Here is a 20116-nt window from a genome sequence, read left to right as displayed (position 1 = left end):
ATAGCTATCAATGCTGATCCCATTCTCTCCAGTCATATGGATGGACAGTACTGTACTGTATAAGTGTTTCTTTGTACTGCTCGCTTTTGATATCAGCCCATAAGGAGGAGATGATTATACTGAGATATTCTACAGTCAGTGTCACTTCCTCACCATCTCCTCCCTCATACTGACGTATAGTTATCAGAGCTGATCCCATTCTCTCCTGTCATATGGATGGAGGGTCCTGTACTGAATGAGAGTCTCCTACTGCTCGCTAAAGTTATCAGCCCATAAGGAGGAGATTATAATACCTAGAAACAGTCCGGTGTCAGTTTCACTTCCTCACCATCTCCTCCCTCATACTGACCTATAGTTATCAGAGCTGATCCCATTCTCTCCTGTCATATGGATGGACGGTACTGTACTGTAGAAGTGTCTTCCTACTGCTCGTTAATGTTATCAGCCCATAAGGAGGAGATGATAATACTGAGATATTCTACAGTCAGTGTCACTTCCTCACCATCTCCTCCCTCATACTGGAGGTATATTATCAGTGCTGATTCCATTCTCTCCTGTCACATGAATGGACGGTACTGTACTGAATGAGAGTCTCCTACTGCTCGCTAATGTTATCAGCCCATAAGGAGGAGCTGATAATATCGTGATACTCTGCAGTCAGTGTCACTTCCTCGCCATCTCCTCCCTCATACTGACGTATAGTTATCAGAGCTGATCCCATTCTCTCCTGTCATATGGATGGACGGTACTGTACTGTATAAGTGTCTTCCCACTGCTCGCTTTTGATAGTAGCCCATAAGGAGGAGATGATAATACTGAGATATTCTACAGTCAGTGTCACTTCCTCACCATCTCCTCCCTCATACTGACGTATAGTTATCAGAGCTGATCCCATTCTCTCCTGTCATATGGAGGGAGGGTCCTGTACTGAATGAGAGTCTCCTACTGCTCGCTAAAGTTATCAGCCCATAAGGAGGAGATTATAATACCTGAAAACTGTCCGGTGTCAGTGTCACTTTCTCGCCATCTCCTCCCTCATACTGACATATAGTTATCAGAGCTGATCCCATTCTCTCCTGTCATATGGATGGACGGTACTGTACTGTATGAGAGTCTCCTACTGCTCGCTAATGTTATCAGCCCATAAGGAGGAGATTATAATACCGTGATACTCTGCAGTCAGTGTCACTTCCTCGCCATCTCCTCCCTCATACTGATGTATAGTTATCAGAGCTGATCCCATTCTCTCCTGTCATATGGATGGACGGTACTGTACTGTAGAAGTGTCTTCCTACTGCTCGCTAATGTTATCAGCCCATAAGGAGGAGATGATAATACTGAGATATTCTACAGTCAGTGTTATTTCCTCGCCATCTCCTCCCTCATACTGGAGGTACAGTTATCAGTGCTAATCCCATCCTCTCCCGCCATATGGATGGACAGTACTGTACTGTATAAGTGTCTTCCTACTGCTCGCTATTGATATCAGCCCATAAGGAGGAGATGATAATACTGAGATATTCTACAGTCAGTGTCACTTCCTCACCATCTCCTCCCTCCTACTGACGTATAGTTATCAGAGCTGATCCCATTCTCTCCTGTCATATGGATGGAGGGTCCTGTACTGAGAGTCTCCTACTGCTCGCTAATGTTATCAGCCCATAAGGAGGAGATTATAATACCTGGAAACTGTCCGGTGTCAGTGTCACTTCCTCGCCATCTCCTTCCTCATACTGACGTATAGTTATCAGAGCTGATCCCATTCTCTCCTGTCATATGGATGGATGGTACTGTACTGAATGAGAGTCTCCTACTGATTGCTAATGTCATCAGCCCATAAGGAGGAGATTATAATACCTGGAAACTGTCCGGTGTCAGTGTCACTTCCTCGCCATCTCCTCCCTCATACTGACGTATAGTTATCAGAGCTGATCCCATTCTCTCCTGTCATATGGATGGACGGTACTGTACTGAATGAGAGTCTCCTACTGCTTGCTAATGTTATCAGCCCATAAGGAGGAGATTATAATACCTGGAAACTGTCCGGTGTCAGTGTCACTTCCTCGCCATCTCCTTCCTCATACTGACGTATAGTTATCAGAGCTGATCCCATTCCCTCCTGTCATATGGATGGATGGTACTGTACTGAATGAGAGTCTCCTACTGATTGCTAATGTCATCAGCCCATAAGGAGGAGATTATAATACCTGGAAACTGTCCGGTGTCAGTGTCACTTCCTCGCCATATCCTCCCTCATACTGACGTATAGTTATCAGTGCTGATCCCATTCTCTCCCTTCATATGGTTGCACAGTACTGTACTGTATAAGTGTCTTCCTACTGCTCGCTAATGTTATCAGCCCACAAGGAGGAGATTATAATCCTGAGATATTCTACAGTCAGTGTTATTTCCTCGCCATCTCCTCCATCATACAGGATGTATAGTTATCAGTGCTGATCCTATTCTCTCCCTTCATATGAATGGACAGTTCAGTACTGTATAAGTGTCTTCCTACTGCTCGCTAATGTTATCAGCCCATAAGGAGTAGCTGATAATACCGGGATACTCTGCAGTCAGTGTCACTTCCTCGCCATCTACTCCCTCATACTGACGTATAGTTATCAGTGCTGATCCCATTCTCTCCCTTCATATGGTTGCACAGTACTGTACTGTATAAGTGTCTTCCTACTGCTCGCTAATGTTATCAGCCCACAAGGAGGAGATTATAATCCTGAGATATTCTACAGTCAGTGTTATTTCCTCGCCATCTCCTCCATCATACAGGATGTATAGTTATCAGTGCTGATCCTATTCTCTCCCTTCATATGAATGGACAGTACAGTACTGTATAAGTGTCTTCCTACTGCTCGCTAATGTTATCAGCCCATAAGGAGTAGCTGATAATACCGGGATACTCTGCAGTCAGTGTCACTTCCTCGCCATCTCCTCCCTCATACTGACGTATAGTTATCAGTGTACGCTGTCTTCTGTCTCCTAATAATCTTTTTATCATTTTGTACGGCTAGAAACCCAGGCAATCACCCCAGATCAAACATTACGGGACCCGACTATTATACAGAAGCACAAACTACAGTCTGATCTGAAAGAAAAGACTGTAATGCTACTAGCACGTGGGAAACCATGAAATTTACTAATGTACCAACCAGAGCATAATACATCCGAGGTGCTTCCCCCAGGCTCCTCCGTGTCCTGCATGGTCCTGTTACTGCTGCAGCTTCATGTGTGCACTGCAAAGACAAAACACAGCCTTACGGTCTGCAAGTAATAGGCACTAGCATACTAGCTTCTCTAGCAGTGTCCTCACGCTCCTTAGTATTTACATGCAGCACTCGCTACTCACTATACATATAATAGTAACAACAACAATCTATACATATTATAAAGTTGTGATTTTGTATTTCTGTTCGTTGCAGCATCAAGTAAGACCTACTGGATATAACGGGTGCGGTATAGCTCACAGACCAGCCTAATTGTAATGGGTGAGGTATAGCTCACAGACCGGCCTGAATGTAATGGGGGTGGTGTAGCTCACAGACCGGCCTAATTGTAATGGGTGCGGTATAGCTCACAGACTGGCCTGGATGTAATAGGTGCGGTATAGCTCACAGACCGGCCTAATTGTAACAGGTGCGGTATAGCTCACAGACCAGCCTGGATGTAATGGGTGCGGTATAGCACACAGACTGGCCTGGATAGAATAGCCTGGACTGGATGTAACGGGTGCGGTATAGCTCACAGACTGGCCTGGATAGAATAGCCTGGCCTGGATGTAACGGTTGCGGTATAGCACACAGACTGGCCTGGATAGAATAGCCTGGACTGGATGTAACGGGTGCGGTATAGCTCACAGACTGGCCTGGATATAATAGGCTGGATGTAATAGGTGCGGTATAGCTCACAGACTGGCCTGGATATAATAGCCTGTCCTGGACATAATTGATGCGGTATAGCTCACAGACTGGCCTGGATATTATAGCCTGGCCTGGATGTAATAGGTGCGGTATAGCTCACAGACCGGCAGGATGTAACAGGTGCGGTATAGCTCACAGACCGGCCTGGATGTAACAGGTGCGGTATAGCACACAAACCGGCCTGAATATAACAGGCGCATTATAGCTCACAGACTGACCTGGATATAATAGGCTGGATGTAATAGGTGCGGTATAGCACACAAACCGGCCTGGATGTAATGGGTGCGGTATAGCTCACAGACCGGCCTGAATATAACAGGCTCAGTATAGCTCACAGACCGGCCTGGATGTAACAGGCGCAGTATAGCTCACAGACCGGCCTGGATGTAATAGGTGCAGTATAGCTCACAGACCGACCTGGATAGAATAGCTTGGCCTTGATAGATCGGGTGCGGTATAGCTTACAGACCGGCCTGGATGTAATAGGTGCAGTATAGCTCACAGACCGGCCTGGATGTAACAGACGTAGTATAGCTCACAGACTGGCCTGGATAGAATAGCCTGGCCTTGATATAACGGGTGCGGTATAGCTCACAGACCGGCCTGGATGTAACAGACGCAGTATAGCTCACAGACCGGCCTGGATGTAACAGACGCAGTATAGCTCACAGACTGGCCTGGATAGACTAGCCTGGCCTTGATATAACGGGTGCGGTATAGCTAACAGACCGGCCTGGATGTAATAGGTGCAGTATAGCTCACAGACCGGCCTGGATGTAACAGATGCAGTATAGCTCACAGACCGGCCTGGATGTAACAGGCGCAGTATAGCTCACAGACCGGCCTGGATGTAATAGGTGCAGTATAGCTCACAGACTGGCCTGGATAGAATAGCCTGGCCTTGATATAACGGGTGCGGTATAGCTCACAGACTGGCCTGGATATAACGGGTGCGGTATAGCTCACAGACTGGCCTGGATATAATAGGCTGGTTGTAATAGGTGTGGTATAGCACACAAACCGGCCTGGATGTAACGGGTGCGGTATAGCTCACAGACCGGCCTGAATATAACAGGCTCAGTATAGCTCACAGACCGGCCTGGATGTAACAGGCGCAGTATAGCTCACAGACCGGCCTGGATGTAATAGGTGCAGTATAGCTCACAGACCGGCCTGGGTAGAATAGCCTGGCCTTGATAAAACAGGTGCGGTATAGCTCACAGACCGGCCTGGATGTAATAGGTGCAGTATAGCTCACAGACCGGAATGGATGTAACAGGTGCGGTATAGCTCACAGACTGGCCTGGATATAATAGGCTGGATGTAATAGGTGCGGTATAGCACACAAACCGGCCTGGATGTAACAGGCATAGTATAGCTCACAGACCGGCCTGGATGTAATTGATGCAGTATAGCTCACAGACTGGCCTGGATGTAATGGTTGTGATATAGCTCACAGACTGGCCTGGATATAATAGCCTGGTCTGGATGTAATAGGTGCGGTATAGCTCACAGACCGGCCTGGATGTAATGGTTGCTGTATAGTCGACAGACCAGCTTGGATGTAATGGGTGGGATATAGCTTCCCCGGCATCACGGCAACTTCGTCCCTGTAGTGACGGCATCACGGCACCTTCGGCGGGGGCCGGGCCCGCCCCTTTTCGTGACGGCGGCGGGCGTGCCCGCCCCATTTAGTGATGGCGGCGGCCAGGCCCGCCCCTTTTTATGACGTCGGCGGCCCGGGACTGCCCACAAGTGTGACGTCGGCAGGCCCGGACCACCCCCCGGCGCCCTGCCCGACCAAAAACCTTAGAGTGAACACTAGTGCGGTATAGCTCACAGACCGGCCTAATTGTAATGGGTGAGATATAGTTCACAGACCGGCCTGGGTGTAATGGGTGCAATATAGCTCACAGACCGGCCTAATTGTAATGGGTGAGATATAGCTCACAGACCGGTCTGGGTGTAACAGATGCGGTATAGCTCACAGACTGGCTTAATTGTAATGGGTTCGGTATATATCACAGACCAACCTGCATAAAACGGGTGCCGGACGGGATCTCGAAAGGCATTTACCCGACGTCGGGATCCCGACTGTCAAAACACCGACAGCCGGGTTCCAGACGGCCGTCTGCTATTTTCCCTCATGGGGGTCCACGACCCCTATAGAGGGAGAATAGAATAGGTGGCGAGCGTAGCGAGCCACCGCGCCCGCAGCGTGGCTAGTGCAGCGAGCCCGCAAGGGGCTTAGTTGCGCTCACCATGCTGTCTGGGTCCGTCCAGTCAGGATACCGATGTCGGGCTAATGACTGTCGGGATCCCGACTGTTGGACCCCTGTACCACACCCCATAAAACGGGTATGGTAAAGCTCACAGATTACCACGCAGCGTGATATACCTCATACATCCAGCCTCAGTGCAGGAGGAGGGTGTGTGTGCTGTAGCTCCTGAGAAGGTAGAGAATCTGTACTCTAGCAGTGGCTCCTCCTCCAGGTATCCCCAAGCCAGGGGACCCAGGTGGGGGAAGCATTCGGGCAAGCCCTGGTGCTTTGGGCCTGCTACAACCAGCAATGGTGAAAGGCAAAGGACGGGCTATCGGGAACAAGCCCCAGAGGAAGAAAATCCCTGCTGCTGCCTCAACATCTGCAGCAGGAGCCTCTGATAAAGATCCCAAAGATGGCAGAAGGAAAGTCCCCCCGGATGAATCCGGAGGTACCCCTGTAGCAAGCCAGCTACGGGGGGAAGTGATGGAGGAACCCGGCGGGGAGGCCAACGCCGGCGGCGGCATAACAGCTACCGTGGGGGGACCAGATTCGCTGTCTGAGAATGAGGATGATGATGATATGGAACTGGAAGAAGATGACTCCAGTGAAGAAGAAAGTGAAAATGAAGCTTTTGCTAAGATGACCCTGCAGGAGCTAAGTGCAGAAGTTAAGAAAGTGTGTTGCAGAATGTATAATGCAAAGAAGCAAAGAAACTCCTGCCGCAGTTGGGAGCGCCAGATGTGGAGAGACCGCATGACATTATGCACTAATACTATAAGTAAGCTGAAAAGTCACATTGCTAAGAAAAGGAAACAAAAAGACTGTGTAAACGTGAAACCAGCAGAGCAGGGGTTAATTGCAACCCAGTCACTGCAGGATTTCCCTGTTGCTGAGAGTCAGGTGCAGGAGCCTGCAGATCCAGAACAGGGAGTGGCCGGCTGCAAGGAGGTCAGAGAGAGGTCAGACCAGACTCCAGCTGAGAGGGAGAATCCAGAGCCGGGGGATGGGCAGATGACACTGGCTGATGAGAAGCTGAGTCCAGGCCAGCCAGAAGACATTGCACACAGTATGGACTGCTCAGAGGTCAGTGTGGTGAAGGATGGTGGCCAGAAGCCTGGTCAGAGCCTTGTGGAGAAGGCTGGAGGAACTGCTAATAACAATGACATTGCACACAATATGGACTGCTCAGAAGTCAGTGTGATGGAGGATGGTGGCCACAAGCCTGGTCAGAGCCTTGTGGAGAAGGCTGGAGGAACTGCTAATAACAATGACATTGCACACAATATGGACTGCTCAGAGGTCAGTGTGGTGGAGGATGATGGGCAGAAGCCTGGACAGAGCCTTGTGGAGAAGGCTGGAGGAACTGCTAATAACAATGACATTGCACACAATATGGACTGCTCAGAGGTCAGTGTGGTGGAGGATGATGGGCAGAAGCCTGGACAGAGCCTTGTGGAGAAGGCTGGAGGAACCGCTAATAACAATGACATTGCACACAATATGGACTGCTCAGAGGTCAGTGTGGTGGTGGATGGTGGCCACAAGCCTGGTCAGAGCCTTGTGGAGAAGGCTGGAGGAACTGCTAATATTGCATCTGAGAGTAAAATGACTCAGGGCCAGAAGTGCCTGGACACTGATAAGTTGTTGCCTGGGGAAAGGCAGGTAATGGAGACTGTGTATGGGGATATGATGGTCCCAGAAAGGGCAGGGGCAGCGCTTAAAATCATTGCTCAGAGTATCCAGAGCAAAAAGGTGCCGTTACCTGCTGCTGCTGGGGGTAATGTGTCTGACCCTGTCTGCAATGTATCACCTGTATCATATGCAAATGTGCTGAAACAGACAGGTAGCAACAATATGGACAGGCAGAGTCATGTCACGGGCCAGGAGGTAAATGGGAGACGGAGGCATGTTGTTCAGTTTAAATGGGTGGATACAGATCCGGTACCCCCAAAGGAAAAGTTTTTAAATATGATATTTACATTAAATTGTTGTGCCCGTGACTTGACAGCCTGTATCCATCCGGAAAGATCCCCAATCTTTGATTTGAGTTTCTTACGGGAGGATAAAATGAATGAAGTGGTGGAGCAATGGGGAGTAAAGAGGCACGAGGTAGCATACAAAGGGTACCTCATTTCATCAAAGTCCAGAGTGGAAAATGTTAGGGTCCGAATTCTAGTGCGGGACGAAACTATCCCAGCCAACGATATCAAATACTGGTTGAGTAGGCAGTGCAGCTTGCAAGGGGACCTGCAGAAAGTAGATCACACGTTGGGGGTATGGGGAGGTGCATGGACCATTCAGGTTAGGCTGCACCAGGTTGGGGGGAGGAAAGTGCATCTCCCTTCAGCTGCTTACATAGGTAGGGACCGCATTCAGGTGTTCTATCCGGGCCAACCAAGGACCTGCTTTCGTTGCGGGGAGGAGGGACATACCAGCAGTGAATGTGGAGTGGTAAAGTGTTCTCTCTGCAACGAGGCAGGTCACCTCTCGGGGTCATGCAATGCAGTGAAATGTAATTTGTGTGGCCTCGAGGGGCATCCCTATAGTAGGTGTCCAGAGACAATGCGCCATCCGGATAGAGCACCTAAAGGTGGAGCAGGGGGTAAGTTCAAGAAAGTAGTATTGGAGGGGCAGACAGTGGTAACATGGGTGAAGGATCAGGAACAGAGGAAGGAGGAACAGTTTCAGGAAGTAAGGAGAAACAAAAGTGCCACAAAGAGGAAAGGGGAGGAGGAGGTGATAAGTCTAGCCAATAGATTTTTAGCCTTTTCAGGAGAAGAGGAGGATAGTGAAAGTGAAGAGGAGGGAGAGGAGGAGATTTATAAGGAGGGGGAGAGTTTAGTCCTGAGAAAAAATATAGCTGATGGAGGGAGGAGAAAGAAAGGAAACGCAAGCAAGGAAGGGAAAAGGAAAAAGCTCAGGAAAAAGAGTAGAAGGGAGGAGGAGGTGGTAGAGAAAGTGGAAAGACTGTCCTTGGAAACAGGGAAAGTAGTGCAGATTAGCAGTCAGAAAGGAAAAGGGGAGGGAGAGGGAAAGGAGGTAGAACGGGAGGAAGCAGAGGAACGGGGAGGAATAGACAAGGCAAAGCCTGAGGATAATAGGGAAACGTTGATAGGCTTTTCAACTAGGCCTCCTGATCCTGGGAAAGGGGATGTAGGTTTGTCTGAGAGGTCGGTTGATGGTAAGGATGTGTTGGGTGGAGGGGAATGCAAGGATGGTGGTGGGTCAGGTGAAATAAGGGAAAAGTGAGATATGGCCCTACTCTATGATTTTTTCCATGGATCCCCAAACCATACGATGTGCCACGATTAATGTGGCTTCCGTGTTATCTGAACGAGCTCGTTTTATGGCCTTTGATTTTTTCAACACGGTTGAGGTTGACATCTTTTTTCTCCAAGAGACCAGAGTGGGGACCCTTGAGGCCCTGCATAGGGCCAAAAGGGAATGGAGGAGAGGCCCTTCATTCTGGTCTCTTGCGGCTGAGCCGTATAGTGGGGTGGCGGTGCTTTTTTCCGACATGGTAACTGTGCACAGAGTCATAGAACTTGAAGTAGGAAGATGTATGGTTTTGGATATCACCTTTAGGGGACAGGACCTAAGGCTGATTAATATCTATGGCCCCCAAAAAGCTTGGGATAGGAAATGTCTCTTCGAGGTGATAAAACCTTTCTTATTCACAGCCCAGCAGGTCGTTTTTGGTGGTGACTTTAACACCGTGGTAAGACCAAAAGACAGAGGAGGTGCCAGAAACGGTAGGACCCTGGGCCATGATGCTAAATTTTTAGTTAGAATGGCTAGACAGGCTGGTTTGGTAGATGTCCATATTAGACATAATCCGGACCTCACGGGTTTCACCTATCATAATGGTCAGAGGAAGAGTAGGATAGACAGATTTTTTGTTAAAGAAAATTCAAAAACTCTGCCTCCCAAGGTGGAGCCGGTAGAATTTTCTGATCACTGCTTCTTTAGTTTTTCATTGAATGCCTCGCAGTCCATCCAGAAAGGGAGGGGTCTGTGGAGGCTGAACTCTGAGCTTCTCAAGGAAGAGGGTGTGAAACAGTCTCTTAGGGATCTCTTTGAGGACCATGAATCACTGTTGGAGGCAGGTTGGAGTAGATCTGAGTGGTGGGAGGTGATGAAAAAGAAGGTCCGGGATTTTTTCAAAAGACTGGTTAAAAACAGAGGCTTGAAAAAGAAAAGTGCCTACCATGTTCTTAAAAGGAAACTGGATTTCTTGATCTCTGAGAGTGGAGATGGTGGGGAAATCTCCAGGGTGAAGTCTCAGATGAAGGATCTGCAGTATGACCGATTGGCATCTTTGATTCTGGAGAGGGATTATGGTACATACCACTCGCCAGATCCCTATCAGAGTTGTAGAAAAGCAATCGAGGTAAGAGAAGTTACTGGCCTATATGACGAAAGGGGTGTGCTTCAGGAGAAGAGGAAAGGCATCCTGGAAGTCATTAGGGCTTATTATTCTGATCTCTTGTCAGAGAAGGCACCTATCAGAGAGAACATGGAAACGTTTCTGAGGGGGACACCAGGTCTGATGGAACCAGATGGCTCTCTTGATTGTTTGGACAATAGGATCGGAGTAGATGAAGTTAGGGAAGCAATTGACGGTTTAACGTCAAAAAAGTCACCCGGGCCTGATGGCCTAACATCGGAGTTTTATAAAGAGTTCTCTGATGTCTTAGCTCCCCGTCTCACGGAGGTTTTTAACTCAAGCCTGGAAGAGGGGGAACTGCCCCCCTCCATGAGACGGTCGGCTCTCATCCTACTGTCCAAAGGGAAAGACCCAACCCATGTTGAGAATTGGCGCCCCATAGCTCTTCTCAACACGGATAGAAAGATTTTGGCAAAAGTGTTTTTCAACAGAATTGTGGAGTTCTCTAAGAGGCTTCTTTCCCCCTCCCAGCACTGTACAGTGAAAGGGCGCAGCACCTTTAGTGCGGTCCTTGGTGTCCGGGAAGCCGTGGAGCGGTGCAGGGCTGGGAAGGATGGAAAATTCCTGCTGGCTTTGGACCAGTCTAAGGCTTTTGACCGTGTCAATCAGGAGTATGTGTGGAGATTGCTTTAAAGGTATGGCTTCCCGCCAAAGATAATCAATTGGCTAAAGATTCTTTATAAAAAGGCCGAAAGCTTTCCACTTGTTAATGGTTGGGTTGGGCCCATGTTTGAGGTGGACTCGGGTGTGCGACAGGGATGTCCTCTGAGCCCTCTTCTATACGTGTTCGCAATTGATCCCTTCATAAGGAGGATTGAGAGTGGCAGGTTGAAGGGGGTTCAGCTGGCGCCGGAGTTTGCCTTAAAGGTGGTAGCCTATGCAGATGATGTCACAGTGGTATTGTCAGCGGAGGAGGAGGCAGAAGACATTAACCAACTAGTAACTGATTTTTCAGGGGCTTCAAGTTCCAAGATAAATCAGGACAAGTGTGAAGTTTTCTGGATGGGGGAGGGAGGGAAAGAATTTCCCCTCCCGGACACTCTCCCCAGGCCTAAAAATAGTATTAAAATTGTGGGCATCCAATTTGATCACGGAGATTACTCCTTACTAAATTGGGACAGGAAGCTGGAGGATGCCACCAGGAAAGTAAACTCCTGGAAAGGGTGTAAGTTCTCCCTAAGAGAAAGGGTTGACATATGCAAAACCTACTTGGTACCAATATTTTTGTACGTCAGCTATGTCTGTTTTTTGCCTCAATCGTTGTGGTCTAAATTGTGTTCCTTGTTCTTCCAGATGTTCTGGGGGAACAAGATGAACATAGTCAAGAGAGGAATCACGTACAGATTGAGGGAGGAAGGGGGCCAGGAGATGGTCAACCCTATAGTTTTCTTTGTAACAACTTTTTTGAAGTTGAATATGGGTAGTCTGTTTTTGGACGACCCCCCTCGATGGGTACATGGTTTCATGGAGTGGTTGTCTCCCTATATTAGAGCATGGATAGATGGAGGTCAGATGAAAAAGCCCTGGACCAGGCGAGGTTACCTCCCGATCTACGTGATTCAGTCCATAAAGATGATTTCCAAGTGGGGCCTGAAGGTGGGTGATGTGAGAGAACTTTCAAGGAAGGAGTTGGGGAAGGTGATCTTGCAGACCTATTTTTATGCTCCATTGGCTCTAAGGGACTGTCCAGGGAATGTCTGTTCAGATGGGCTGAAACTGCTTAATAATCAGAGGATCCCGCTGAAGTTTAGAGATATTGCCTGGCTCTCTTTCCAAGGAAGACTTTACGTTAGAGGGAATGTCGGGATGAGAAGTGCCAATGATCGTGTTTGCCCACGTGAGGAATGTCCTGGGGAGGTGGAGACAATGGACCACTTCTTTCTTGAATGTCCCTTTAATGTAGCAGTTTATAAGGACGTTTCAGTGACTCTGGGGATCCCTTGTCTTTCGGGGCTGAGTTACCCGGAATGGGCCTACGGGGCATTCAAAGGTTATGGGAATTTTGATTTATGCACGATTTTCATAGTTAGTTTAGCGGTTAGGTACCACACGTGGAATGCACGGTGTCAGGTTACATTAAGACAAAAAATCCTCCCTGTTAGGACGGTGGTGGGTCTTGTCTTACACGAGGTGAAAGTGATGATGGAGATGGAAAAGGAGAAGCTGGATGCCATCAGCTGGTCCCGCTTGTGGGGTCAGCTGAAACCTCCTTAGTAGGTGGCGGAAGGTGGATCCTGGAACATGCTGGATTCTTTGCTATTTTCTGACACTCATAGAGGGGAAAGTTGAGGAATGCTAAAAGAAAGGTTTACATGCATGCTTTGTCAATATCTGATTTTTTCCTTAATTAATGTCGGTTGGAATGGAAGTAAGGGGGGAGTGGTAGAAATGATATATGAGGTTTTGTGAGTATGGGTAAAGAATGTGTTTTATGTGTTAAAGGTGATGGGTTAGGGTGAGGGGGATGAGTGATAGGTATGAATGATGAGAGAGTGAGTGATTGGGAAGAGTGTAAGGATAAGTGAGAATGATGGTTGGTATAGTGTGGTGTGGCAGGTGGAATGAATAGGGGAGTAAGGGTATGGAAGGGTTTGAATGGTTTTGGATGGAGTAAGGATACAGTTCTCATTTCCCTGATCGGGAGGTAGTAGATGGTAGGTCTAAACCATAGTTACAGGAATGTTATTGAAGAGGGATGGTGAAGGTTGGTGGGGAGGGGGGCGGGGTGGGGGGAGGGTTTTCTGGTTTGATTCTATATATGTAAAAAGGATGTATATATTTTTGTATAAAATGGATGTAATTTTCAATAAAAGAAGCATTACCTCATACATCCAGCCTCAGTACACCGTGCAGCTTGATATACCTCATACATCCAGCCTCAGTACACCGTGCATCGTGATTTACCTCATACATCCAGCCTCAGTACACCATGCAGCGTGATATACCTCATAATCCAGCCTCAGTACACCATGCAGCATGATATACCTCATACATCCAGACTCAGTACACCATGCAGCGTGATATACCTCATACATCCAGCCTCAGTACACCATGCAGTGTGATATACCTCATACATCCAGCCTCAGTACACCATGCAGTGTGATATACCTCATACATCTTGCCTCAGTACACCGTGCAGCGTGATATACCTCATACATCCAGACTCAGTACACCATGCAGCGTGATATACCTCATACATCCAGCCTCAGTACACCAGGCAGCATGATATACCTCATACATCAAGCCTCAGTACACCATGCAGCGTGAGATGCCTCATACATCCAGCCTCAGTACACCATGCAGCGTGAGGTGCCTCATACATCCAGCCTCAGTACACCGTGCAGCGTGACATACCTCATACATCCAGCCTCAGCACACCGTGCAGCGTGATATACCTCATACATCCAGCCGCAGTACAGGAGGAGGGTGTGTGTGTGCTGTAGCTCCTGAGAAGGTAGAAAAGCTGTACTATAGCAGTGGCTCCTCCTCCAGGTATCTCCAAGCCAGGGGACCCATATGGGGGAAGCATTCAGGCAAGCCCTGGTGCTTTGGGCCTGGTACAACCAGCAATGGTGAAAGGCAAAAGGACGGGCTATCGGGAACAAGCCCCAGAGGAAGAAAATCCCTGCTGCTGCCTCAACATCTGCAGCAGGAGCCTCTGATAAAGATCCCAAAGATGGCAGAAGGAAAGTCCCCCCGGATAAATACGGAGGTACCCCCGTAGCAAGCCAGCTACAGGGGGAAGTGATGGAGGAACCCGGCGATATACCTCATACATCCAGCCTCAGTACACCATGCAGCGTGATATACCTCATACATCCAGCCTCCGTACACCATGCAGCGTGAGATGCCTGATATATCCAGCCTCAGTACACCGTGCAGTGTGATATACCTCATACATCCAGCCTCAATACACCAAGCAGTGTGATATACCTCATACATCCAGCCTCAGTACACCATGCAGCGTGATATACCTCATACATCCAGCCTCAGTACACCATACAGCGTGATATACCTCATACATCCAGCCTCAGTACACCATGCAGCGTGATATACCTCATACATCCAGCCTCACTACACCATGCAGCGTGAGATGCCTGATATATCCAGCCTCAGTACACCGTGCAGTGTGATATACCTCATACATCCAGCCTCAATACACCAAGCAGTGTGATATACCTCATACATCCAGCCTCAGTACACCATGCAGCGTGATATACCTCATACATCCAGCCTCAGTACACCATACAGCGTGATATACCTCATACATCCAGCCTCAGTACACCATGCAGCGTGATATACCGCATACACCCAGCCTCAGTACACCGTGCAGCGTGATATACCTCATACATCCAGCCTAAGTACACCGTGCAGCGTGATATACCTCATACATCCAGCCTCACTACACCATGCAGCGTGAGATGCCTCATACATCCAGCCTCAGTACACCGTGCAGTGTGATATACCTCATACATCCAGCCTCAGTACACCAAGCAGCGTGATATACCTCATACATCCAGCCTCAGTACACCATGCAGCGTGATATACCTCATACATCCAGCCTCAGTACACTGTGCAGCGTGATACACCTCATACATCCAGCCTCAATACACCACGCAGCCTGATACACATCTTACATCCAGCCTCAGTACACCGTGCATCGTGATATACCTCATTCATCCAGCCTCAGTACACCGTGCAGCGTGATATACCTCATACATCCAGCCTCAGTACACCGTGCAGCGTGATATACCTCATAATCCAGCCTCAGTACACCATGCAGCGTGATATACCTCATACATCCAGCCTCAGTACACCATGCAGCGTGATATACCTCATACATCCAGCCTCAGTACACCGTGCAGCGTGATATACCTCATACATCCAGCCTCAGTACACCATGCAGCGTGATATACCTCATACATCCAGCCTCAGTACACCGTGCAGCGTGACATACCTCATACATCCAGCCTCAGTACACCATGCAGCGTGATATACCTCATAATCCAGCCTCAGTACACCATGCAGCGTGATATACCTCATACATCCAGCCTCAGTACACCATGCAGCGTGATACACATCTTACATCCAGCCTCAGTACACCGTGCATCGTGATATACCTCATTCATCCAGCCTCAGTACACCGTGCAGCGTGATATACCTCATACATCCAGCCTTAGTACACCGTGCAGCGTGATATACCTCATACATCTAGCCTCAGTACACCGCGCAGCGTGATATACCTCATACACCCAGCCTCACTACACCATGCAGTGTGAGATGCCTCATACATCCAGCCTCAGTACACAATGCAGCGTGATATACCTCATACACCCAGCCTCAGTACACCATGCAGCGTGATATACCTCATACATCCAGCCTCAGTACACCATGCAGCGTGATATACCTCATACATCCAGCCTCAGTACACCATGCAGCGTGATATACCTCATACATCCAGCCTCAGTACACCGCGCAGCGTGATACACCTCATACATCCAGCCTCAGTACACCATGCAGCGTGAGATACCTCGTACATTCAGCCTCACTACACCATGCAGCGTGATATACCTCATACATCCAGCCTCAGAACACCATGCAGCATGAGATGCCTCATACATCCAGCCTCAGTACACCATGCAGCATGAGATGCCTCATACATCCAGCCTCAATACACCATGCAGCATGAGATGCCTCATACATCCAGCCTCAGTACACCATGCAGCGTGATATACCTCATACATCCAGCCTCAGTACACCATGCAGCATGAGATGCCTCATACATCCAGCCTCAGTACACCATGCAGCGTGATGTACCTCATACATCCAGCCTCAGTACACCATGCAGCGTGATATACCTCATACATCCAGCCGCAGTACACCATGCAGCGTGATGTACCTCATACATCCAGCCTCAGTACACCGTGCAGCGTGATATACCACATACATCCAGCCTCAGTACACCATGCAGTGTGATATACCTCAGACATCCAGCCTCAGTACACCATGCAGCATGAGATGCCTCATACATCCAGCCTCAGTACACCATGCAGCGTGATATACCTCATAATCCAGCCTCAGTACACCATGCAGCGTGATATACCTCATACATCCAGCCTCAGTACACCATGCAGCGTGATACACATCTTACATCCAGCCTCAGTACACCGTGCATCGTGATATACCTCATTCATCCAGCCTCAGTACACCGTGCAGCGTGATATACCTCATACATCCAGCCTTAGTACACCGTGCAGCGTGATATACCTCATACATCTAGCCTCAGTACACCGCGCAGCGTGATATACCTCATACACCCAGCCTCACTACACCATGCAGTGTGAGATGCCTCATACATCCAGCCTCAGTACACAATGCAGCGTGATATACCTCATACACCCAGCCTCAGTACACCATGCAGCGTGATATACCTCATACATCCAGCCTCAGTACACCATGCAGCGTGATATACCTCATACATCCAGCCTCAGTACACCATGCAGCGTGATATACCTCATACATCCAGCCTCAGTACACCGCGCAGCGTGATACACCTCATACATCCAGCCTCAGTACACCATGCAGCGTGAGATACCTCGTACATTCAGCCTCACTACACCATGCAGCGTGATATACCTCATACATCCAGCCTCAGAACACCATGCAGCATGAGATGCCTCATACATCCAGCCTCAGTACACCATGCAGCATGAGATGCCTCATACATCCAGCCTCAATACACCATGCAGCATGAGATGCCTCATACATCCAGCCTCAGTACACCATGCAGCGTGATATACCTCATACATCCAGCCTCAGTACACCATGCAGCATGAGATGCCTCATACATCCAGCCTCAGTACACCATGCAGCGTGATGTACCTCATACATCCAGCCTCAGTACACCATGCAGCGTGATATACCTCATACATCCAGCCGCAGTACACCATGCAGCGTGATGTACCTCATACATCCAGCCTCAGTACACCGTGCAGCGTGATATACCACATACATCCAGCCTCAGTACACCATGCAGTGTGATATACCTCAGACATCCAGCCTCAGTACACCATGCAGCATGAGATGCCTCATACATCCAGCCTCAGTACACCATGCAGCGTGATATACCTCATATTAGGGGTGAAATGTAATAATATTTGGTGTAAAAACATCTGAAATCCAATAAAAAAATTGCAAATGTAGTAAAGTTTTGACCGGTCTAAAAAAAATTGCACATTTAAAATCACATCCAGATATTTTCTTATAGAAAACATCAAAATCCCAAATGTAATAGGGTGCAAATTTTCAATTTACACCCTTAAATTGACCAAAAATAGCTAAACAAATAGTCCAGGTCCAGCCTGGCAAGTCTGACAGAACGATGCACAGATCAGTGAGATCTGTATACAGATGGTTCTGTCCAAAAAAAGTTAAAATAAAAAAAAATGCAGTTTGGTCCCCCCCAGCATACCAGCCCCAGGCTCAATGCGCCAGTCCTGGTTCCCCAAATAAGGGTGAAAGAAATGTTGGCAACCACTTTATTTAAGAATCCAGCATTGGGCTCTTGGACCAGTCCTGGTTCCAAAAATATGGGGGACAAAAAAAAACTGGTTGTCCCCTATATTATGGAACCAGCACTAGGCTCCATCAGCCAGCAATATCATGCCACAACCGGGGGACACTTTTATTATGCAAGGTCCCCACAGCTGAACCATGATCACTCTGGCTGGTCAGCCATGGAGGGGGTACTTGGGGGAGTGAAGTCCCCCCCAGGCTTCACCCTTCCAGGGCTGAAGCCCAGGACTGTTCCTTTAACTCCTGGGTGGTGGGTGTTGTGCTGATGCTTTTGTGCAAAAAAAATTGAAAAAAAAAAAATTACATTGGTTGTCACATTCGAACTACAAGTCCCAGCAGGCCTCCCCCGCATAAACCACACTATATATACACTGTACATTATACTCTATATAAAGATTATGCACACACTATACCACACTACATACACACATACACTATACCACACACATACTGTAAAATATACATTACACGCTATACAAATTAGCTACTGTACGTTATACACTATACATACACATAAATACACACACTCAATACATAAAACACACTATATACACCAGCTTCTGTACATTTTACACTATATATATATATATATATATATATATATGACCATCGCTTATCCTTACCTACTGTTTATGCTCACTTCTTTACCTTCTGTGTCACCCCTGTCTGTCTATCCCTCCCCTTTAGAATGTAAGCTCTCACGAGCAGGGCCCTCTCTCCTCATGTGCCTTTCTTAGAATATATAAACCTCTGCCACCCTGATGATTGCTTCAGTGTCCTGTCCCCTGATGCAACTATCTATATTAACCATGTGCTTGTCCTAAACTGTCTTGTACTGTAATTTGTTATGTGTTTTTGATTATAACTATGCTTTGTAAAGCGCTGCGGAATCTGTGTGCGCTATATAAGAAACTGTTAATAAATAAATAAAATATATATATACATACATACACACACACACACACTATTCATTGAACACACTATATATACACACAGACTCTCTATACATTATACACTATATATACACACACACTAAATTAAACAGACTATATACACACCAGCTACTGTATATTAAATACACACACTACACCACACTACATACATTACACACACACACACACACACACTATATTCATTAAACACACCAGCTACTGTACATTATACACACAAATCATTTGCTATGATTTACAGCTATTCTAATACATATTACATGGTGTTTGGCTATTTCATTATATTAACTATGATATCCAGCTTTTTCTAATACACTTTACATGGTTTAATGCTTGTATTGACCTAATGACATGTCGACCTTCAGTCATGTCGACCTAGTGGTGTTGACCTACTTGCTGTCTATCCAATGATCCCAACCCAATACAATTTACATAGTTTCCGGCTTTTTTAATGCATTTGCTAGGATATCCGGCTTTTACCCACCCCCCACTTTATTAATAATACACTATACCACACTACATATATTATACACACACTATATACATTAAACACACTATACACACCAGCTACAGTACATTATGCACACACCTTATACATTATATACTATACAAACACACACACTATACATTATACATACTATACACACACACCAGCTACTGTACATTATACACACACTATATACATCAGCTACAGTACATTTTATACACACATTATACACCATACACACTGTATTTTGTACACACTATATAACCCAGCAACTGTACACTTTACCACACTACATACATTATACATACTATACACACACACCAGCTACTGTACATTATACACACACTATATACATCAGCTACTGTTCATTTTATACACACATTATACACCATACACACTGTTTTTTGTACACACACACACTATACGCAGCAGCTACTGTATATTATATACACACACACATT

At 47.3% G+C, this 20116-nt stretch overlaps 1 protein-coding gene across 2 annotated transcripts in view; it reads right to left on the bottom strand.

The window, feature by feature from the left end:
* LOC146058351 (uncharacterized) overlaps positions 1–20116 on the bottom strand; it is a 48068-nt gene that overhangs the window by 27606 nt on the left and 346 nt on the right. For both annotated transcript variants that reach the window (XM_083170633.1, XM_083170634.1), the window contains exon 2: positions 3165–3248. In XM_083170633.1, coding sequence (XP_083026759.1) covers positions 3165–3216 — 52 coding nt within the window. In that variant the 5' untranslated portion in view covers positions 3217–3248. The remainder of the gene's footprint in view (positions 1–3164; positions 3249–20116) is intronic.

This window comes from Crinia signifera, chromosome 2 (assembly GCF_055691185.1).
Source record: "Crinia signifera chromosome 2, ASM5569118v1, whole genome shotgun sequence".
Lineage (NCBI taxonomy): Eukaryota > Metazoa > Chordata > Amphibia > Anura > Myobatrachidae > Crinia > Crinia signifera.
Note: the sequence above shows the minus strand (reverse complement) of the source record. Positions and strands in the feature narration are given on the sequence as shown.